The 24,446-nt window shown below is 42.8% G+C and overlaps 1 protein-coding gene across 1 annotated transcript in view; it reads right to left on the bottom strand.

Moving 5' to 3' along the window:
* Window positions 1-24,446, bottom strand: part of tmtc3 (transmembrane O-mannosyltransferase targeting cadherins 3) — a 154,191-nt gene that overhangs the window by 125,496 nt on the left and 4,249 nt on the right. The window contains exon 3 of the mRNA XM_046345544.1: window positions 15,434-15,652. Coding sequence (XP_046201500.1) covers window positions 15,434-15,652 — 219 coding nt within the window. The remainder of the gene's footprint in view (window positions 1-15,433; window positions 15,653-24,446) is intronic.

The raw sequence follows: 24,446 nt of genomic DNA, 5'->3' as shown, positions 1-24,446 counted from the left end.
AGAAATGTCTTCTCACTGTCAACTAAATTTATTTTCAGCCAACTTAACATGTGTAAATATTTGTATGAACATAACAAGATTCAACAATAGACAAACTGAACAAGTTCCACAGACATATGACTAACAGAAATGGAATAAGGTCAAAAGTAACAGTCAGTATCTGCTGCATTAAGTATTGCAGTGCATCGACTCCTCATGGACTGCACCAGATTTGCCAGTTCTTGCTGTGAGATGTTACTCCACTCTTCCACCAAGGCACCTGCAAGTTTCCGGACATTTCTGGGGGGAATGGCCCTAGCCCTCACCCTCCGATCCAACAGGTCCCAGACGTGCTCAATGGGATTGAGATCCGGGCTCTTCGCTGGCCATAGCAGAACACTGACATCCCTGTCTTGGAGAGGACTAGGCACATAAAGCAGTATGGCTGGTGGCATTGCTGGAGGGTCATGTCAGGATGAGCCAGCAGAAAGGGTACCACATGAGGGAGGATGTCTTCCCTGAAAAGTAACAGCGTTGACATTGCCTGCAATGACAAGGCTCAGTCCAATGATGCTGTGACACACCGCCGCAGACCATGACGGACCCTTCACATCGATCCCACTCCAGAGTACAGGCCTCGGTGTAACGCTCATTCCTTCGACGATAAACACAAATCCGACCAGCACCCCTGGCCAGACAAAACCGTGGCTCGTCAGTGAGAAGCACTTTTTGCCAGTCCTGTCTGGTCCAGTGACGGTGGATTTGTGTCCATAGACGACGTTGTTGCCGGTGATGTCTGGTGAGGACCTGCCTTACAACATACCTACAAGCCCTCAGTCCAGCCTCTCTCAGCCTATTGCGGACAGTCTGAACACTGAAAGTACAATTTATGTCCCCATGTGCAGTTGCAAACTGTAGTCTGGCTTTTTTTAAGGCAGTTTTGGAGCAGTGGCTTCTTCCTTGCCTAGTGGCCCTTCAGGTTATGTTGATATAGTACTCTTTTTACTGTGGATATAGATACTTGTGTACTTGTCAGCCTATTGCAGACAGTCTGAGCACTGATGGAGGGATTGTGCGTTCCTGGTGTAACTCGGGCAGTTTTTGTTGCCACCCTCTACCTGTCCCGCAGGTGTGATGTTCGGATGTACCTGATCCTGTGCAGGTGTTACACATGGTCTGCCACTGCGAGGATGATCACCAGTCTGTCCTGTCTCTGTAGTGCTGTCTTAGGCGTCACACAGTACGGACATTTCAATTTATTTCCCTGGCCACGTCAGCAGTCCTCATGCCTTCTTGCAGCATGCCTAAGGCACGTTCACGCAGATGAACAGGGACCCTGGGCATTTTTCTTTTGCTGTTTTTCCAGAGTCAGTAGAAAGGATTCTCGTATCCTAAGTTTTAATGACTGACCTTAATTGCCTACCGCCTGTAAGCACTTAGTGTCTTAACAACCGTCCCACAATTGCATGTTCATTAATTGTTTATTGTTTATTAAACAAGCATGGGAAACAGTGTATAAACCAATTACAATGAAGATCTGTTAACTTATTTGGATTTTTACGAATCATCTTTGAAAGACAGGTCCTGAAAAGGGGACGTTTCCTATTTTTTGTTGAGTTTTTATGTTGTGCAATGCCGTGCTCAAGCATGAACTCAACCTCACTTCGGGGTAACTCACTCTTCAAGATTCAGTTGATGGGCATGTTTGATTGGGACGAATTCCCCAAAGTCAATGTCATGCAGTAGTTCATTTGTTGGCACCTTTGATAAAATATACTGACTAATGAAAAAACATTCTTTATGGAAACCTTTTAAAAAAAATTATATTTATTAATGGTACTATGAATTGAAATGGAGGAGGCAAGTGGAAGAGGGTAGGGAACCTGTTTGTCTGCCATATATTAAAGACACAAATTGGCTGAAAAGAATTGGCATAAATAGAAAAATATACCAGTTTCCTTTGAGGACAAAAATGTTGTTAGCTGTGCCATACAGTTTGTAAAATAAATGGGAAGAGATTTTCAATGTAACGATTCCATGGCACATGGTTTATGAACTGATACAAAAAACAATTAAACACTTGAGTTTATAAATGTAAATTATTATACAAAATTCTTGCCACCAACAGAATGATATATATATATATATATATATATATATATATATATATATATATATATATATATATATATATAGGTCATACAACAATCTCAGCTCTGTAGATTTTGCTGCGAAAAGACAATCACTAGATAATTTATTCTGCCATTGCCCCTACGTAGCTTGTTTCTGGTCACAGCGTTAGGAATGGTAAATATATATATATATATATATATATAAAATCACAACATTCACTTAAAATGAACCATCCAAATAGCAGTGCTGGGCCATTTGGAAAGCCATAGTCAATAAATAATACTTGTAGGAAAGGTTATCTTTTGCTCATAATCTGTGGATACATTTGTAACCTTTCTAATCATATTGTATGTAAAACATCACAGCATAATTGAAAAATATATGGCATATGGAAACCAAACGAGGGTGGTCTATGGTGATAGGTGGCATGAGCTGAGTGGTGGGTTTAACAAGAGCTTACGTTCAGTAATGTATTATTGTTATGTGATTGATGAATATAAAAAGTACCATGCATGTGTATGTAGTAGAAAAGAAGATCTGTCCTCCAAAGAGGGGGGGGGGTTAATTTTTAAAAAAAGTCATGCTCCAGTGCATTTGTCGGAGTTGGCACATCTGAGAATAAACCCTGATATGCTAAAATCTGAGTTACTCAGCCGTCCCTCAGGCACAGGGTGTATAGGGCTTTCCTCACGCTCTTGAAGAAGACTATAGTCAACGGTGACCGCAGTGGCCACAGGCAGAACATCACTACCTGTTTCCACTGATTTTGCTGCCAAATCATAGAGGGTGAAGTTTTTTTTCCTACACCCGTGTGGCAATGATGTAATCCAGATTTATTTTTAAATTCACTATGGGGTAAGGGCTTGAAAAGCGAGCTTGCAACAGTGACCCCAGTATGGGCAACACAACCAGGACTTGCCCCCACATCGAAAGTGCAGCTTCTGGCCTTTTAATGGTACCAAACTGTCAATTTTGTTTGCGCTTTCTCCAGATTCTCAGAGGCAAAGTGACTCACCGGGTGAAATCTCTATTGAAAAGCATTAACAGATTTGGTTTTGTATTTAAGGTGTTCACCTGCAACAAACTCTCTCAGCAAGCTCAAAAGAACTCAAACTCATTCTGACTAAAACCGCGAGATTCCTAAAAGAACCACCCGCGCTGCAAACAGCACAAGAGGCACCCCTCCATCCCAATCTTTCTCAAACTCAAAGCAGTAAGATTTCAACATAGACTTCAAAGTTTGATTAAATCTCGCAAAAGCACTTGGAGACTGAGTGGTAGGAAATAGAGGGGCAATAGGTAACACCCAACTGCTGTAGGACTTGCTTATATTTGAACCTTGGTCTGACTTCACAACCTGCGGATGTCCAAACATTTAAAATAATTTCACCAAGGCCTTAACAATACTAGGAGCTGTGATTTTCCTCAGTTGAATGGTCTCTGGGAAACGAGTGGCAGCGCACATGATGGTCAAGAGAAACTGATTGCCACTCTGCGTTGGGCAAATGACCAACACATTCCACCAGGACTCCGAAATGTTTGTCAAAAGCAGGAATAAGCTGCAGAGCTGCAACCGGTACAGCTTGATTTGGTTTACCTGTCTTACGTCAAACAGTAAGCCACAACATCCTGATTCAGACCAAGCCAGAAGAAGTTATGCAAGATACAGTCATAAGTAATGTTGACCCCAAGATGGCCCGCCATACTACCATAGTGAGCCAACCTCAGTATCTCTTCTCGAAGTGTAACTGGAACAACAATTTGAGATACACTGGGCCACTCGTCTTGCCCAGAAGTGGCACGAGAAAGCCATTTCCTCACGAGAACACCATCTGTCAAAGTAACCCACAAAACACGAACCCCTCTGGATGAATCTCAGCAAGAAGATGGGAGACTGTTCAGCAATCAGCTGCTTCCTAGACATCAAACTGTCAACTTTAGGGATCCTCCTTTCTCTGGTCCTACAAACTCGCTCCCCTTTGGGGTTTTCAAATGAGAGTTTAACTCAGGAGGTTTATCGAAATCTGGAACACAAAGACGTCTCAGACAGATCGATCATGGTGGAATCGCTGACATCCTCAACACTAAACTTGCTCCCGGAGACTTTGAGACAAAGCACATGTAACGGCACACGCTGGGAACACTAGGGTAATTATCTGATAATCCATCAGGTTCCTCTACTCTGGGTTCCTGACAAACGACAGGATTTGGCACAACATTCCCTCTATCCAAATTGTTTCTGAAAATGAATGAGACGCCCTCCTCTCCCTGTTAGACTAGGCCTCACTCCAAAGACAACGGAACCAGAAACAAGATCAGACGAGTTCCACCTTATGCAAAAGGAACTTCCATGCAACCCATTCCCACACCTTGTACTAACAAACTGTAACCAGTTGCTGAAGCATCAGACAAAGACAAAACACCCCCTGGGCTGCCCCAAGGTTTGCAGTATCTTCACCGGCTGCAATAACAGAATTGCCACTTGTTTTCTGAAAATCCTTATCTTTGGGCATTCTAGAAAAAAAATAAAAAATACCTGCAGTTAAATGCGTTACAAGATGAAGCAGATCGCCTTCTTCATTTCACCGGTCACATTATTTTACATCATCAAGCTTAAAAAGTTCCTCAGAAGAGTTGAGCCAGTCACGGGTTTGAAAATAGCACAACGGGAGAAAGTGGGAGAAGGTGAGTCCAGCTGTGTATTGACAGGTGTCATATTTATATTGAACATCTGTGTGTGTGTGGGGGGGTCCAAGAGTGATCAGGGGCATGCAACTATAGCTTTCCTTCAAAGAAAATACACTGAACAAAAATATAAAAACGCAACATGTAAAGTGTTCCTCCCATGTTTAAATGCTCTGAAATAAAAGATCCCAGAAATTATTGCCAAGATAATCCATCCACCTGACAGGTGTAGTAAATATTAAAAAGCATGATCATTGCGCAGGTGCACCATGTGCTCGAGACAATAAAAGGGCACTCTAAAATGTGCAGTCTAGTCAAACACCACAATGGCATAGTTTAGAGGGGGAGAGCAATTGGCATGCTGACTGCAGGAATGTCCATCAGAACTGTTGCCAGAGAATTGACAGTTAATATCTCTTCCATAAGCTGCTTCAGACATTGTTTTAGAGAATTTGGCAGTACATCCAACCGGCCTCACAAACGCAGACCACGTGTAGGACGTTGTGTGAACAGAGAGCTCCATGGTGGCGGTGGGGTTGTGGAATGGGCAGGCATATTGTTGTGTCTAGAAAGCCAGCATCCCGGAGTCGCCTCTTCACTGTTGATGTTGAGACTGGTGTTTTGCGGGTACTATTTAATGAAGCTGCCAGTTGAAGACTTGTGAGACGTCTGTTTCTCAAACTAGACACTAATGTACTTGTCCTCTTGCTCAGTTGTGCACCGGGGCCTCCCACTCTTTCTATTCTGGCTAGAGCCTGTTTGCGTTGTTCTGTGAAGGGAGTAGTACACAGTGTTGTACAAGATCTTCAGTTTCTTTGCAATTTCTCGCATGGAATAGCCTTCATTTCTCAGAACAAGAATAGACTGATGAGTTTCAGAAGAAGGTTCTTTGTTTCTGGACATTTTGAGCCTGTAATCGAACCCACAAACGCTGATGCTCCGGGACTCTCAACTAGTCTAAAGAAGGCCAGTTTGTATTGCTTCTTTAAAATCAGGACAACAGTTTTTAGCTGTGCTAACATAATTGAAAAAGGGTTTTCTAATGATCAATTAGCCTTTTAAAATGACAAACTTGGATTAGCTAACAACATGCCATTGGAACACAGGAGTGATGGTTGCTGATAACGGGCCTCTGTACACCTATGTAGATATTTCATAAGAAAACCAGCCGTTTCCAGCTACAATAGTCATTTACAACATTAACAATGTCTACACTGTATTTCTGATCAATTTGATGTTATTTTAATGGACAAAAAAAGTGATTTTCTTTCAAAAACAAGGACATTTCGAAGTGATCCCAAACTTTTGAAAGGTAGTATACATTAATGCAACACAATCGGCAAAAAATAGCTTCATTTTCATTAGATAACAGAAGTGCAACGGTATTTGGATGGCAGCCACACAAATAAATTAGCTTACAATGAAAAGGCTATGTTTTTCCAAAAACTATGCATGGTCATCATATTTCTAATATTTAGGTGTATCAGTTTAGTGCAACTGAAGCACAAAATGAGTCTGATGCCCAGCAGAAATGACAATAAGTAGCTTTTTAGATCTGCATTTACAAAATGCAGCAAGATTACTCATGCATTAGATTTTTTTCCTACATGAAAAACACAGAATTCAAGATATACATAGGGGTCGTGTTAAACTTTATATCTAAGTAAGTGGCTGAAATATTAAAGTGACTGGGCATCATATTGTGTTATCTTCACAAAATAATTACTGAAATATCACATTTAGACAAGTATTCAGACCCTTTGCTCAGTACTTTGCTGAAGCACCATTGGCAGCGATTACAGCTTTGAGTTTTCTTGGGTATTACGCACACCGGTATTTGCAGAGTTTCTCAATATTCTCTGTAGATCCTCTCAAGCACAGTCAGGTTGGATGGGGAGCGTCGCTGCACAGCTATTTTCAGGTCTCTCCAGAGATGTTAGATTGGATTCAAGTCCGAGCTCCAGCTGGGCCACTCAAGCACACTCCGAGACTTGTCCCGAAGCCGCTCCTAAGTTGTCTTGTCTGTGTGCTTAGGGTCGTTGTGAACCTTCGCCCCTGAGCGCTCTGGGCAGGTTTTCATCAAGGTTCTCACTGTACTTTACTCCGTTCATCTTTTCCTCGATCTTAACTAGTCTCCCAGTCTCTGCCGCTGAAAAACATCCCCACAGCATGGTGTTGTCACCACCATGCTTCACCGTAGGGATGGTGCCAGGTTTCCTCTAGACATGACGCTTGGCATTCAGGGCAAAGTTCAATCTTGGTTTCATCAGACCAAAGATTCTTGTTTCTCATAGTCAGAGTACTTTAGGTGCCTTTTGGCAAGCGGGCTTTCATGTGTCTTTTACTGAGGAGTGGCTTCCGTCTGGCCATTCTACCATAAAGACCTGATTGTCGGGGGGCTGAAGAGATGGGAGAACCATCTCCACAGAGGAATTCTGGAGCTCTGTCAGAGTGACCATCGGGTTCATGGTCACCTCTCTGACCAAGGCCCTTCTCCTCCGATTGCTCCGTTTGGCTTGGTGGTCCCAAAAGTCTTCTATTTAAGAATTATGAAGGCCACTGTGTTCTTGGGGATATTTTAATGCTGCAGAAATTGTTTGGTACCCTTCCCCAGATCTGTGCCTCGACACAATCCTGTCTCTGAGCTCTACGGACAAATCCTTCGAACTCATAACTTGGTTTTTGCTCTGACATGCACTGTCAACTGTGGGATCTTATATTTATTTAAGCTTTATTTAACTAGGCAAGTCATTTAAGAACACATTCTTATTTACAATGATGGCCTACCTTCATTATATAGACAGGTGTGTGCATTTCCAAATCATGTCCAATCAATTGAATTTACCACAGGTGGACTAATGTTGTAGAAACATCTCAAGGATGATCAATGGAACAGAACAAAGGGTCTGAATACTTCTGTAAATAAGGTATCCCTTTATTTGTTAATATATTTGCAATTTCTAAAAACCTATTTCGGCTTTGTCATTATGGGGTATTGTTTGTAGATTAATGAGGGAAAATGTTAATTTAATCTATTTTAGAATAAGGCTACGTAACACAAATGTGGATAAAGTCAAGGGGTATGAAAACTTTCTGAATTCACTATATAGTAAAATACATTCTGCAGTAGCTGTTTTCAAAGTATTTCTGCCATTTTGTTTCATAGTTAGTCAATTAAATCACACAAAATCAAAGAACAAATCCTATATAGCCAACCCACCTCATTCTGCAACACTCCCTGGCTGAGGGCTGTGTGCTCTTGAAGAACTAAGTGAAAGAAAGATTTACGGAGTTACACTTCAGTCAATTTAAATAAATTAGGCCCTAATCTATTGATTTCACATGACTGGGAATACAGATACGCATCAGTTGGTCATCGATACAGTACCTTAAAAAAATAAAAATGGGCCTCAGGATCCCGTAACAATATTTCTGTGCATTCAAATTTCCATCGATAAACTACAATTGTGTTAGTTGTCCGTAGCTTATGCCTGCCCATACTATAACCCCACCTCCACCACGGGGCACTCTGTTCACCCGTTGACATCAGCAAACCTCTCACCAACATGACCTCATACACATGGTCTGCAGTTGTGAGGCTGGTTGGACGTACTGACAAATTCTCTAAAACGTTGTTTATGGTAGAGAAAGGAATATTTAGATCTCTGACAACATCTCTGGTGGACATTCCTGCAGTCAGCATGCCAACTGCACGCTCCCTCAACTGTGACATAGTGTGTGACAAAACTGCACATTTGAGAGTGGCCCTTTTATTGTCCCTAGCTCAAGGTGCACCTGCATAATGATCATGCTCTTTAATCAGCCTCTTGATATACCCCACCCCTATCAGGTGGATGCATCATCTTGGGAAAGAAATGCTCGCAACAGTGATGTAAACAAATTTGGGTACAAAATTGAGAGAAATAAGCTTTGTGTGCATGGAAACTTTCTGGGATCTTTCATTTCATGAAAGATGGGACTAACACTTAAAACCTGTTAATGTTAAGGAAGTCGAGAATTTAAGCAGCTTTTCGCAGCTTTTTGTTAAAAATAGCGCAACATTTCAGCGCCCTGCTATTCATGCCAGGGATATAGTATATGCATATGATTAGTATGTGTGGATGGAAAACACTCAGACGTTTCTAAAACTGGTTAAATCACGGCTGTGACTATAACAGAACGTGCGTTTCATCGAAAAGTGCATGAAAATATGATCACTGAAAATGGGAAAAAATATCCATCCGCGACTTCAAGGAATTGTTCAAAGTGAACCGAATTAAAGTAGGCCGAGGTTGCAGTGCCTACAGCTTCCACACGTTGTCTAGAGTCTTGTCATTTGATTCGCAATTGATTCTTGGTCTAACCGAATCAAGGGAGCCACTTCCCTCCGGTTTCCGACCGGATGTTTAGGTCGAGCTTTCTTCAGACATGTTTTCGACACGGACAGCTAAAGAATTTACATCGCCTCCTGATGAATTTGAATACTTATTAACGTGTACTAACACCTAAAGTTGCATTACAAAAGTATTTCGAAGTGTTTTGTGAAAGTTTATCGTCGACTTTTTGAATTTTAAAAAATGACGTTACGTTATGAAACGCTATTTTTTTCCCGTTTATCACACAGTATTCTTAGATCGATATCTAGGCTATATATGGACCGATTTAATCGTAAAAATACCCTAAATGATGTTTATGGGACATCTAGGAGTGCCAAGAAAGAAGCTCGTCAAAGGTAATGAATGTTTTATATTTTATTTCAGCGTTTTTGGTTTGCGCCGGCTAACGCAAAATCTGTCGTGTTAGGTGACGTTGCAGTATTTTGAGGGTGCATGGTATCAGATAATAGCTTCTCATGCTTTCGCCGAAAAGCATTTTACAAATCTGACTTGGTGGATAGATTCACAACGAGTGTAGCTTTAATTCGGTATATTGTATGTGCATTTTAATGAAAGTTTGAGTTTTATCAAAAACTATACGTGGCGCACTTGACATTTCAGCTGATTTATGTTCCCACCTCGGAACTACGACCCTAACAAGTTTTATGGCTGCGATCCCCGTACAGGGATCAACATCAGGGGAAATTTCGGAATGACTAACTAAAAATACAACGTCGTAACATTAAACATTCTTGAAAATGCAAGTGTCGTACATCCTTCAAAAGATTAGGATCTTGGTAATCAAACTACGGTTTCCGATTTAAAATAGCTATTACAGAGAACAAATCCCATGCTTTTATTTGAGAAGAGCAATCAACAACAAAAACATTTTCCACCATGAGAGTTTTTACACATTCACATCTGAAGGTAGAATTATGACTTATATTCTGATATCTTGCTCTTATTTCTCTTCCCGAGGGTCCCAGTGATCAAATGAAGTGCCATTTTCTTTGATAAAATCCATTTTTATACCCTAAATTTATACCCTAAATCGAAAGTCCATCTCTATCAATTTTTTACGGAGCATTCGACATAATTACACACGGTAAACAATCGTTTATCTAGTCATGGTTGGTTTCAGTGCATTCCTCTGGATGTTTGCAACACAGCCAAAAATCAGTTTTTTTTACAGGGAGTATTGACCGAAGTGAACTGATTTGAAGACAACGAGCAATGACTACTTTGCGCACAAATAATTTTAGCGAAGCTTCGTTGATTGACTGTATTTCTGCCCAATGACCACTGATCTTCTTTAAATCTAGCTGGATAGATAGCCAATGAGCTGAGGTAAACACCAGTATGTAATGGTTTTGGGTTGGACCACCATTCCTGGTTTGTAAATGCACACGTAACGAACTCCATTCTCGCCTTGGCTATCAAAGGAGTTGCTGTGACGCTTGTTACGCGCAGCAGTATTTCGGAAAGTTGTATTTTCAATGATTTAATTGAAGAAATCATGGCGAATAAATCAGGAAAAGCAAAGTCAAAGTCTAAAGTGAAAGTGAAAAAGTGAAAGATTTTTTGTTTGAGGAATCTTTTAGTGTTATGATTCAAACAGGAACTGAGGAGCTGTTTCTGCAAGGACAGGACATACTTCTGGACAGGTAAGTGCTAATGCAGTTTTATGAAATGTAAATATATACACTGCTCAAAAAATAAAGGAAACACTTAATCAACACAATGTAACTAAAATAACACATCCTAGATCTGAATGAATGAAATAATCTTATTAAATACTTTTCTTTACATAGTTGAATGTGCTGACAACAAAATCACAAAAATTATCAATGGAAATCAAATTTATCAACCCATGGAGGTCTGGATTTGGAGTCACACTCAAAATTAAAGTGGAAAATCACACTACAGGCTGATCCAACTTTGATGTAATGTCCTTAAAACAAGTCAAAATGAGGCTCAGTAGTGTGTGTGGCCTCCACGTTCATGTATGACCTCCCTACAATGCCTGGGCATGCTCCTGATGAAGTGCCTAGATGGTGTAAGTCGCTCTGGATAAGAGCGTCTGCTAAATGACTTAAATGTAAATGTCTCCTGAGGGATCTCCTCCCAGACCTGGACTAAAGCATCCACCAACTCCTGGACAGTCTGTGGTGCAATGTGGCATTGGTGGATGGAGTGAGATATGATGTCCCAGATGTGCTCAATTGGATTCAGGTCTGGGGAACGGGCGGGCCAGTCCATAGCATCAATGCATTCCTCTTGCAGGAACTGCTGGCACACTCCAGCCACATGAGGTCTAGCATTGTCTTGCATTAGGAGGAACCCAGGGACAACCGCACCAGCATATGGTCTCACAAGGGGTCTGAGGATCTCATCTCAGTACCTAATGGCAGTCAGGCTACCTCTGGCGAGCACATGGAGGGCTGTGCGGCCCCCCAAAGAAATGACCCACCGCCAAACCGGTCATGCTGGAGGATGTTGCAGGCAGCAGAACATTCTCCACTGCCTCTACAGACTGTCACATGTGCTCAGTGTGAACCTGCTTTCATCTGTGAAGAGCACAGGGCGCCAGTGGCGAATTTGCCAATCTTTGTGTTCTCTGGCAAATGCCAAACGTCCTGCACGGTGTTGGGCTGTAAGCACAACCCCCACCTGTGGAAGTCGGGCCCTCATACCACCCTCATGGAGTCTGTTTCTGACCGTTTGAGCAGACACGTGCACATTTGTGGCCTGCTGGAGGTCATTTTGCAGGGCTCTGGCAGTGCTCCTCCTGCTCCTCCTTGCACAAAGGCGGAGGTAGCGGTCCTGCTGCTCGGTTGTTGCCCTCCTACGGCCTCCTCCACGTCTCCTGATGTACTGGCCTGTCTCCTGGTAGCGCCTCCATGCTCTGGACACTACGGTGACAGACACAGCAAACCTTCTTGCCACATCTCGCATTGATGTGCCATCCTGGATGAGCTGCACTACCTGAGCCACTTGGTTGTAGACTCCGTCTCATGCTACCACTAGAGTGAAAGCACCGCCAGCATTCAAAAGTGACCAAAACATCAGCCAGGAAGCATAGGAACTGAGAAGTGGTCCGTGGTCCCCACCTGCAGAACCACTCCTTTATTGGGGGTGTCTTGCTAATTGCCTATAATTTCTGCCTGTTGTCTATTCCATTTGCACAACAGCATGTGAAATGTATTGTCAATCAGTGTTGCTTCCTAAGTGAACAGTTTGAATTCACAGAAGTGTGATTGACTTGGAGTTACATTGTGTTGCTTAAGTGTTCCCTTTATTTTTTAGAGCAGTATATTAGCCTGTGTGTGTTTATGCAACTTTCAAAATGATTCCACCAATCTTATAACCCTCAGGGTCACAAACTACCACAAAGGTGTCTTTTGAACACTTAAATATATGGGCACAGCAGAGCCTCAGAGTCGGGAATTAGAGCGACTACCATACTATTACCAGCCTGTTCAACCTCTCTTTCATATCGTCTGAGATCCCCAAGGATTGGAAAGCTGCCGCAGTCATCCCCCTCTTCTAAGGGGGAGACACCCTGGACCCAAACTGTTATAGACCTAAATCCATCCTGCCCTGCCTATCTAAGGTCTTCGAAAGCCAAGTCAACAAACAGGTCACTGACCATCTCGAATCCCACCGTACCTTCTCCGCTGTGCAATCTGGTTTCCGAGCCGGTCACGGGTGCACCTCAGCCACAGTCAAGGTACTAAACGATATCATAACCGCCATCGACAAAAGACAGTACTGTGCAGCCGTCTTCATCGACCTCGCCAAGGCTTTCGACTCTGTCAATCACCATATTCTTATCGGCAGACTCAATAGCCTCGGTTTTTCGGATGACTGCCTTGCCTGGTTCACCAATTACTTTGCAGACAGAGTTCAGTGTGTCAAATCGGAGGGCATGCTGTCCGGTCCTCTGGCAGTCTCTATGGGGGTGCCACAGGGTTCAATTCTCGGGCCGACTCTTTTCTCTGTATATATCAATGATGTTGCTCTTGCTGCGGGCGATTCCCTGATCCACCTCTACGCAGATGACACCATTCTATATACTTTCGGCCCGTCATTGGACACTGTGCTATCTAACCTCCAAACGAGCTTCAATGCCATACAGCACTCCTTCCGTGGCCTCCAACTGCTCTTAAACGCGAGTAAAACCAAATGCTGCCTGCACCCGCATGCCCGACTAGCATCACCACCCTGGATGGTTCCGACCTTGAATATGTGGACATCTATAAGTACCTAGGTGTCTGGCTAGACTGCAAACTCTCCTTCCAGACTCACATCAAACATCTCCAATCGAAAATCAAATCAAGAGTCGGCTTTCTATTCCGCAACAAAGCCTCCTTCACTCACGCCGCCAAGCTTACCCTAGTAAAACTGACTATCCTACCGATCCTCGACTTCGGCGATGTCATCTACAAAATGGCTTCCAACACTCTACTCAGCAAACTGGATGCAGTCTATCACAGTGCCATCCGTTTTGGCACTAAAGCACCTTATACCACCCACCACTGCGACTTGTATGCTCTAGTCGGCTGGCCCTCACTACATATTCGTCGCCAGACCCACTGGCTCCAGGTCATCTACAAGTCCATGCTAGGTAAAGCTCCGCCTTATCTCAGTTCACTGGTCACGATGGCAACACCCATCCGTAGCACGCACTCCAGCAGGTGTAGCTCACTGATCATCCCTAAAGCCAACACCTCATTTGGCCGCCTTTCGTTCCAGTACTCTGCTGCCTGTGACTGGAACGAACTGCAAAAATCGCTGAAGTTGGAGACTTTTATCTCCCTCACCAACTTCAAACATCAGCTATCCGAGCAGCTAACCGATCGCTGCAGCTGTACATAGTCTATTGGTAGATTTGTAAGTCGCTCTGGATAAGAGCGTCTGCTAAATGACTTAAATGTAAATGTAAATAGCCCACCCATTTTCACCTACCTCATTCCCATACTGTTTTTACACTGTTTTTTATTTATTTACTTTTCTGCTCTTTTACACACCAATATCTTTACCTGTACATGACCATCTGATCATTTATCACTCCAGTGTTAATCTGCAAAATTGTATTATTCGCCTACCTCCTCATGCCTTTTGCACACATTGTATATAGACTGCCCATTTTTTTCTACTGTGTTATTGACTTGTTAATTGTTTACTCCATGTGTAATTCTGTGTTGTCTGGTCACACTGCTATGCTTTATCTTGGCCAGGTCGCAGTTGCAAATGAGAACTTGTTCTCAACTAGCCTACCTGGTTAATTAAAGGTGAAATACAAAAATATATTTTTTTTTTAAATACTCCTGGGAAACAAGATCCCGGAGGAGCACCATTTTTGTTATATTCTCCAGCAAGAAAATCAAAAACAAAGAGTCACTGACTGTTTTTAGAGGTTCTGAAAGACACATGAGGGTGTCCACTGAAAGCAACAAAAACTTTTTTTTTTAACTTAAAAGACACCCACTAAATTTGCACAAGAAGTGGCAAACAAAATAAAAACACACCAAATTTAAAAACTGTCAGAAAAAAAAAAGTGGAGCGAAATGAAAAACAGGGACGATCAGATCAAGGATTGTTTTAGAACTCAAATAGGGACCGACAACTAAAAGGTGTTCACCCTCCCTCCACATTTCTCAAGACAACTGGAGCACTGGCCAGACAACTGCAGCACAGGTGAAACGCCTTCTGACTAACGAGATGACAAACCAGCACAGGTGTAAAACATACTGACACCAATCGGTGTGCCTAACGTGTTAATGTCCAACCTTGAAATATAACAATGGAAAAACCAAGGCCTGTAACTTCTACCCAGTCAAACATTTATACTGACTCTACACACAATAATTTATGTTGTTACTACTTTGTTTATCATATATCCTAGCCTAGTCCCCTTACCCCTCTACATATAATATTTACCTCTATCACTCCAGGGTCTTTGCACATTGTAAATATGGTATTGGAACGGACCCTGTATATAGCTTCTTATTTTCTCGTTTTCCTTATTTCCTATTTCTTGTGTGATTTGTTCTACCTTGTTATTTTTTGTGCTTCGCATTGACATTGATTACTGCATTTTGGGGTTTGGAGCTGGCAACAAAGGCATTTGACTGTACTTATGCATGTGACATTAAAATTATGATTATCCTAGATCTGTGCCAACAGTTGAGCAGACTTCCAGCCTATGTGTGGACGGGGTGAACAGCAGAGTTCATCTGATCCTAGAACAGACTTACGGCCTCTGTGTGGATGGGGTGGACAGCAAACAGCAGGGCCGCAACCAGGCTGGAGGTCTTGTCCAAGAACAGACGGCAGAACCTCAGAAAAAGCACACACACCACAGAATGCAGCCCCACGTTGAGCAGGTGGTAGGATGCAGAACTCAGCTCACTGAAGAGATAGTTCAGACGGAAGGTGAGCACTGTCAGGGGCCGGTACGATTTGTGGCTCCGCTCCTGTAATGAGACAAAAGATATGACAGGGAGTTATTAGCTTCAAATGCATAAAGACCGATTGAGGATAGTTGAGACATCAATTCAAAACGATTTTAGCATTAGATACAAGTCAACCCTGCTGTCAACTACAAATTACTTTTGACTCTAGGAATGTAGTTCTTGTACCAGGTTCTGTCAGTGTCTACGAAGAGATTGACTAATCTTGAACATAGTATAGCAATTGGTTGTTAAAACCACCTTAAGCCAACATAGGGATAGAGGAAGGTAATAATTCCGTCACTGCATTATAAGCTTCTGATAGGCTAATTGACATCATTTGAATCAATTGGAGGTGTACCTGTGGATGTATTTCAAGGCCTACCATCCAACTCAGTGCCTCTTTGCTTGATATCATGGGAAAATCAAAATAAATCAGCCAAGACCTCAGAAAAGAAATTGTAGACCTCAACAAGCCTGGTTCGTCCTTGGGAGCAATTGCCAAATGCACCGCGTTCAAATCAAATCAAATTTTATTTGTCACATACACATGGTTAGCAGATGTTAATGCGAGTGTAGCGAAATGCTTGTGCTTCTAGTTCCGACAATGCAGTGATAACCAACAAGTAATCTAACTAACAATTCCAAAACTACTGTCTTATACACAGTGTAAGGGGATAAGGAACATGTACATAAGGATATATGAATGAGTGATGGTACAGAGCAGCATACAGTAGATGGTATCGAGTACAGTATATACATATGAGATGAGTGTGTAGACAAAGTAAACAAAGTGGCATAGGTAAAGTGGCTAGTGATACATGTGTTACATAAGGATGCAGTCGATGATGTAGAGTACAGTATATACATATGCATATGAGATGAATAATGTAGGGTAAGTAACATTATATAAGGTAGCATTGTTTAAAGTGGCTAGTGATATATTTACATCATTTCCCATCAATTCCCATTATTAAAATGGCTGGAGTTGGGTCAGTGTCAATGACAGTGTGTTGGCAGCAGCCACTCAATGTTAGTGGTGGCTGTTTAACAGTCTGATGGCCTTGAGATAGAAGCTGTTTTTCAGTCTCTCGGTCCCAGCTTTGATGCATCTGTACTGACCTCGCCTTCTGGATGATAGCGGGGTGAACAGGCAGTGGTTCGGTGGTTGATGTCCTTGATGATCTTTATGGCCTTCCTGTAACAACGGGTGGTGTAGGTGTCCTGGAGGGCAGGTAGTTTGCCCCCGGTGATGCGTTGTGCAGTCCTCACTACCCTCTGGAGAGCCTTACGGTTGAGGGCGGAGCAGTTGCCGTACCAGGCGGTGATACAGCCCGCCAGGATGCTCTCGATTGTGCATCTGTAGAAGTTTGTGAGTGCTTTTGGTGACAAGCCGAATTTCTTCAGCCTCCTGAGGTTGAATAGGCGCTGCTACGCCTTCTTCACGACGCTGTCAGTGTGACTGGACCAATTCAGTTTGTCTGTGATGTGTATGCCGAGGAACTTAAAACTAGCTACCCTCTCCACTACTGTTCCATCGATGTGGATAGGGGGGTGTTCCCTCTGCTGTTTCCTGAAGTCCACAATCATCTCCTTAGTTTTGTTGACGTTGAGTGTGAGGTTATTTTCCTGACACCACACTCCGAGGGCCCTCACCTCCTCCCTGTAGGCCGTCTCGTCGTTGTTGGTAATCAAGCCTACCACTGTTGTGTCGTCCGCAAACTTGATGATTGAGTTGGAGGCGTGGGTGAACAGGGAGTACAGGAGAGGGCTCAGAACGCACCCTTGTGGGGCCCCCGTGTTGAGGATCAGCGGGGAGGAGATGTTGTTGCCTACCCTCACCACCTGGGGGCGGCCCGTCAGGAAGTCCAGTACCCAGTTGCACAGGGCGGGGTCGAGACCCAGGGTCTCGAGCTTGATGACGAGCTTGGAGGGTACTATGGTGTTGAATGCCGAGCTGTAGTCGATGAACAGCATTCTCACATAGGTATTCCTCTTGTCCAGGTGGGTTAGGGTTAGGGCATCTGTACAAACAATAGTACACAAGTATAAACACCATGGGACCACGCAGCCGTCATACCGCTCAGGAAGGAGACGTGTTCTGTCTCCTAGAGATGAACGTACTTTGGTTCAAATCAATCCCAGAACATCAGCAAAGGACCTTGTGAAGATGCTGGAGGAAACAGGTAAAAAAGTACCTATATACACAGTAAAACAAGTCCTATATCGACATAACCTGAAAGGCCGCTCAGCAAGGAAGAAGCCACTGCTCCAAAATCACCATAAAAAAGCCAGACTACGGTTTGCAACTGCAGATGGGGACAAAGATCGTACTTTTTGGAGACATGTCCTCTGGTCTGACAAAACAAAAATTGAACTGTTTGGACATAACAACCTTTGTTATGTTTTGAGTAAAAAGGGGGAGGCTTGCAAGCCAAAGAACACCATCCCAACCGTGAAGCACAGGGGTGATAGAATCATGTTGTTGGGGTACTTTGCTGCAGCAGGGACTGGTGCACTTCACAAAATAGATGGCATCATGAGGAAGGAAAATTGTGGATATATTGAAGCCAACATCAAGACATCAGTCAGGAAGTTAAAGCTTGGTTGCAAATGGGTCTTCCAAATGGACAATGACCCCAAGCATACTTCCAAAGTTGTGGCAAAATGGCTTAAGGACAACAAAGTCAAGGTATTGGAGTGGCCATCACAAAGCCCTGACCTCAATCCTATAGAAACTGTGTGCAGAGCTGAAAAAGCATGTGCAAGCAAGGAGGCCTACAAACCTGACTCAGTTACACCAACTCTTGTCAGAGGAATGGGCAAAAATTCTAATTGAGTGCATGTAAACTTCTGACCCACTGGGAATGTGATGAAAGAAATAAAAGCTGAATACAATGCTGTGATAAAGTATTTGTCCCCTTCCTGATTTCTTATTTTTTTGCACGTCACAGATCAAAACACATTTTAATATTACACAAAGATAACTGCATTTTGTGTTTACTTGGGTTAAGTGATCATTTGATTTATTCAGGGGAAAATCTACCCGAACCTTGATGGCCCTGTGTGACAAAGTTGTTAAATCATGAATTTACTGTGGTTAATCACATTTTTTGGAAAGCGGAGTTCAATTTCACTAGCCACACCCAGGCCTGATTACTGCCAGACATGTTGAGTCAAGAAATCATTTAAATAGAACCCGGCCAAAAGCTCTCAAAGCAAGACATCATGCCACAATCCAAAGAAATTCAGGAACAGATGAGAAACAAAGTAATTGACATCTATCAGTCTGGAAAGGGTTACAAAGCCATTTCTAAAGCTTTGAGACTCCAGCGAACCACGGTGAGAGCCATTATCCACAAATGGAGAACATTTGCAACAGTGGTGAACCTTCCCAGGAGTGGCCGGCCTACCAAAATTACCCCAAGAGCGCAGCGACGACTCATCCAAGAGGTCACAAAAGAACCCACAACAACATCTAAAGAACTGCAGGCCTCACTTGCCTCAGTTAAGGGCCGTGTTCATGACTCAACCATAAGAAAGAGACTGGGCAAAAATGGTATCCATGGCAGAGTTCCAAGGCGAAAAACACTGCTGACCAAAAATAAAAGGCTTGTCTCACTTTTGGCAAAAAAAAAAACATCTTAATGATCCAAGACTTTTGGGAAAATATTTTGTGGACTGACGAGACAAAAGTTGAAATTTTTGGAAAGTGTGCATATGGCTTAAAAGTAACACAGCATTTCAGAAAAAGCTCATCATACCAACAGTCAAATATGGTGGTGGTAGTAGCGTGATGGTCTGGGGCTACTTTGCTGCTTCAGGATCTGGACGACTTGCTGTGATTGATGGAACCATGAATTCTGCTCTCTACCAAAAACATCATGCTTCGTGACCTCGAGCTGAAGCACACTTGGGTTCTGCGGCAGGACAATGATCCAAAACACACCAGCAAGTCCACTTCTGAATGGCTTAAAAATAAATTAATTAAGGTTTGAGTGGCCCAGTCAAAGTCCGGACTTGAATCCGATTGAGATGCTGTGGCGTGACCTTAAAAAGGCGGTTCACGCTCGAAAACTGTCCAATGTGGCTGAATTAAAACAATTCTGCAAAGACGAGTGCCAAAATTCCTCCACAGCGATGTGAAAGACTCATTGCCAGTTATCACAAACACTTGACTGCAGTTGTTGCTGCTGAGTGTGGCACAACCAGTTATTAGGTTTACGGGGCAATTACTTTATCATATAGGGCCATGAAGGTTCGGCTAGCTTTTTTTCCCTTAATAAATAAAATCCTCACTTAACTGCATCTTGTGTTTACTTGGGTTATCTTTGTGTAATATTTAAATTTGTCTGATCACAAACATTTAAGTGTGACAAATGTGCAAAAAAATAAGAAATCAGGAAGGGGGAAAATAATGACAGTGCAGTGAAAAAGTCTACTACTTTCTGACATTTCACATTCTTAAAATGAAGTGTTGATCCTAACTCACCTAAGACAAGGCCTTTTTCCTAGGATTAAATGTCAGGAATTGTGAAAAACTGAGTTTAAATGTATTTGGCTAAGGCATATGTAAACTTCCGACGCAAAACTGTATGTGTGTATATATTATATATACACTGCTCAAAAAAATAAAGGGAACACTTAAACAACACAACGTAACTCAAAGTCAATCACACTTCTGTGAAATCAAACTGTCTACTTAGGAAGCAACACTGATTGACAATAAAATTCACATGCTGTTGTACAAATGGAATTGACAACAGGTAGAAATTATAGGCAATTAGCAAGACACCCCCAATAAAGGAGTGGTTCTGCAGGTGGTGACCTTTGACGATAAACACGAATCCGACCATCACCCCGGGTGAGACAAAACCGTGACTCGTCAGTTGAAGAGCACTTTTTGCCAGTCCTGTCTGGTCCAGCGACGGCGGGTTTGTGCCCATAGGCGACGTTGTTGCCGGTGATGTCTGGTGATGACCTGCCTTACAACAGGTCTACAAGCTCTGTCCAGCCTCGCTCAGCCTACTGCGGACAGTCTGAGCACTGATCTAGGGATTGTGCATTCCTGGTGTAACTCGGGCAGTAGTTGTTGCCATCCTGTACCTGTCCCGCAGGTGTGATGCTCGGATGTACCGATCCTGTGCAGGTGTTGATACATGTGGTCTTCCACTGTGATGACGATCAGCTGTCCATCCTGTCTCCCCGTAGCGCTGTCTTAGGTGTCTCACAGTACAGACTTCGCCATTTATTGCCCTGGCCACATCTGCAGTCCTCATGCCTCCTTGCAGCATGCCTAAAGCAGGTTCACACAGATGAGCAAGGACCCTGGGCAGCTTTCTTTTGGTGTTTTTCCAGAGTCAGTAGAAAGGCCTCTTTAGTGTCTGTAAGCTGTTAGTGCCTTAACGACCTTTCCACAGGTGCATGTTCATTAATTGTTTATGGTTCATTGAACAAGCATGGGAAACCGTGCTTAAGCCTTTTACAATGAAGAAGTCTGAAGTTATTTGGATTTTTACAAATTAACTTTGAAAGACAGGGTCCTGAAAAAGGGACGTTTCTTTTTTTGCTGAGATATAAAGATATATACACACACACTATCAGTCACAAGTTGACACACCTACTCATTCCAAGGTTATTTATTTCTGCTAGTTTCTACATGATAGAATAAAGACATAAAACCTATGAAATAGTAAACAAAGAAAGTGTTAAATCAAAATAAAATATTTGATTCTTCAAAGTAGCCACCCTTTGTCTTGAGAGCTTTACACACTTGGCATTCGCTCAACCAGCTTAATGAGGTAGTCAACTGGATTGCCTTTCAATTAACAGGTGTGCCTTGTTAAAAGTTAAAAAGGAAGGAAAGAAATTCCACTAATGCGTTGGAGCCAATCAGTTGTGTTGTGACAAGGTAGGGGTGGTACACAGAAGATAGCCCTATTTGGTAAAAGACCAAGTCCATATTATAGCAAGAACAGCTGAAATAAGCAAAGCAAAAAAACAGTCCATCATTACTTTAAGACAGGAAGGTCAGTCAATGCAGAACATTTCAAGTACTTCAAAAGATTCTTCAAGTGCAGTTGCAAAAACCATCAAGCTCTATGTTGAAACTGGCTCTCATGAGGAACACCGCCACAGGAATGAAAGACCCAGAGGTACCTCTGATGCAGAGGATAAGTTCATTAGTTACCAGCCTCAGAAATTGCAGCCCAAATAACTGCTTCAGAGTTCAAAGAACCGACACATCTCAACATCAACTGTTCAGAGGGGACTGCGTGGATAGGCCTTCATAGTCGAATTGCTGCAAAGAAACCAATACTAAAGGACACCAATAAGAAGGAGACTTGCTTGGGCAAAGAAACACAAGAAATGGACATTAGACCAGTGGACATCTGTCGTTTGAACTGATGAGTAAGAATGAGATTTTTGATTCCAACTACTGTGTCGTTGTGAGACGCAGGGCAGGTGAACGGATGATCTCCGCATGTGTGGTTCCCACTGTGAAGCATGGAGGGGGTGTGATGGTGCTTTGCTGGTAACATTGTCAGTGATATATTTAGAATTCACCCTTAACCAGCATGGCTTACCACAGCATTCTGCAGCAATACGCCATCCCATCAGGCTTGCACTTAGTGGGACTATCATTTTTTTTCATCAGGACAATGACCCAACACACTTCCAGGCTGTTTAAGGGCAATTTGACCAAGGAGAGTGACAGTGCTGCATCAGATGGCCTGGCCTCCACGATCACTGAACCCAATTGAGATGGTTTGGGATGAGTTGGACCGTAGAGTGAAGGAAAAGCAGCCAACAAGTGCTCAGAATATGTGGGAACTCCAAGACCATTGGAAAAGCATTCAAGGTGAAGCTGGTTAAGAGAATGCCAAGAGTGTGCAAAGCTGTGATCAAGGCAAAGGGTGGCTACTTTGAAGCTCACATTTATTTTGATTTGTTTAACAATTTTTGGTTACTACATGATTTCATGTGTGATTTCATAGTTTGTCTTCACTAGTATTCTACAATGTGGAAAATAGTAAAAAAGAAAAGAAAAACCCTTGAATAAGTATAGTCACAACTCCAACACCATCATTAAGCTGGTCGATGTCACAAAAGTGGCGCCTTATCACAGACAACGATGAGACAGGCTATAGGGAGGAGGTCAGAGACCTGGCAGCGTGGTGCCAGGCAACAACCTCTCCCGCAGAGTGATCAAGACAAAGGAGATGATTGTGGACTGCAGGAAAAGGAGGACCGAGCAAACCCCCATTCTCATCAACAAGGCTACTGTGGAGCAGGATGAGAGCTTCAAGTTCCTTGGTGTCCACACCAACAAACTATCATGGTTCAAACACACCAAGATAGTCCTGAAGAGGGCAGGACAAAGCCTATTCCCCCCTAACCACCCCAAACCCCGGCCAACAGCTCCGCACCTACTTGCCCGAGCCTCCTCAGCTTCTCCTTCACCCAAATCCAGATAGCAGATGTTCTGAAAGAGCTGCAAAACCTGACCCCTACAAATCAGCTGGGTTAGACAATCTGGACCCACTCTTTCTGAAACTATCCGCCACCATTTGTGCAACCCCTATTACCAGTCTGTTCAACCGCTCTTTCATATCGTCTGAGAACCCTTATGATTGGAAAGCTGCCGCGGTCATCCCCCTTTTCAAAGGGGGTGACACTAGACCCAAACTGTTATAGACCGATATCCATCTTGCCCTGCCTTTCTACAGTCTCCGAACGCCAAGTTAATAAACGGATCACTGACAATTACGAATCCCACCGTACCTTCTCTGCTGTGCAATCCGGACTCCGAGCTGGTCACGAGTGCACCTCGTGACCAGCGTTGTACGAGATCTTCAGTTTCTTGGCAATTTCTCGCACGGAATAGCCTTCATTTCTCAGAACAAGAATAGACTGATGAGTTTCAGAAGAAAGTGCTTTGTTTCTGGCCATTTTGAGCCTGTAATCGAACCCACAAATGCTGACGCTCCAGATACTCAACTAGTCGAAAGAAGGACAGTTTTATTGCTTCTTTAATTAGCACAACAGTTTTCAGCTGAGCTAACGTTATTGCAAAAGGCTTTTCTAATGATCAATTAGCCTTTTAAAATTATAAACTTGGATTAGCTAACAACGTGCCATTGGAACACAGACGTGATGGTTGCTGATAATGGGCCTCTGTATGCTCTGTAGACATTCCATGAAAATTTGTTAATGTCTACACTGTATTTCTGATCAATTTTGTTTTATTTTAATGGACAAAAATGTTGCTTTTCTTCCAAAAACAAGGACATTTCTAAGTAACCCCAAACTTTTGAATGGTAGTGTGTGTATGTGTGTATGTATGTATGTATGTATGTATGTATGTATGTATGTATGTATGTATGTATGTATGTATGTATGTATGTGTGTGTGTGTGTGTGTGTGTGTGTGTGTGTGTGTGTGTGTGTGTGTGTGTGTGTGTGTGTGTGTGTGTGTGTGTGTGTGTGTGTGTGTGTGTGTGTGTGTGTGTGTGTGTGTGTGTGTGTGTGTGTGTGTGTGTGTGTGTGTGTGTGTGTGTGTGTGTGTGTGTGTGTGTGTGTGTGTGTGTGTGTGTGTGTGTGTGTGTGTGTGTGTGTGTGTGTGTGTGTGTGTATGTATGTATGTATGTATGTATGTATGTATGTATGTATGTATGTATGTATGTATGTATAACACAGTCGAAGTCCGAAATATACATAAACCTTAGACAAAATCATTTAAACTGTTTTTCACAATTCCTGACATTTAATCCTAGTAAAAATTCCCAGTCTTAGGTCAGTTAGGATCACCACTTCAT

The sequence above is a fragment of the Oncorhynchus gorbuscha genome, linkage group LG01 (assembly GCF_021184085.1).
Source record: "Oncorhynchus gorbuscha isolate QuinsamMale2020 ecotype Even-year linkage group LG01, OgorEven_v1.0, whole genome shotgun sequence".
In the NCBI taxonomy this organism is placed as follows: domain Eukaryota; kingdom Metazoa; phylum Chordata; class Actinopteri; order Salmoniformes; family Salmonidae; genus Oncorhynchus; species Oncorhynchus gorbuscha.
This window is presented reverse-complemented; position numbering and strand designations above follow the sequence as displayed.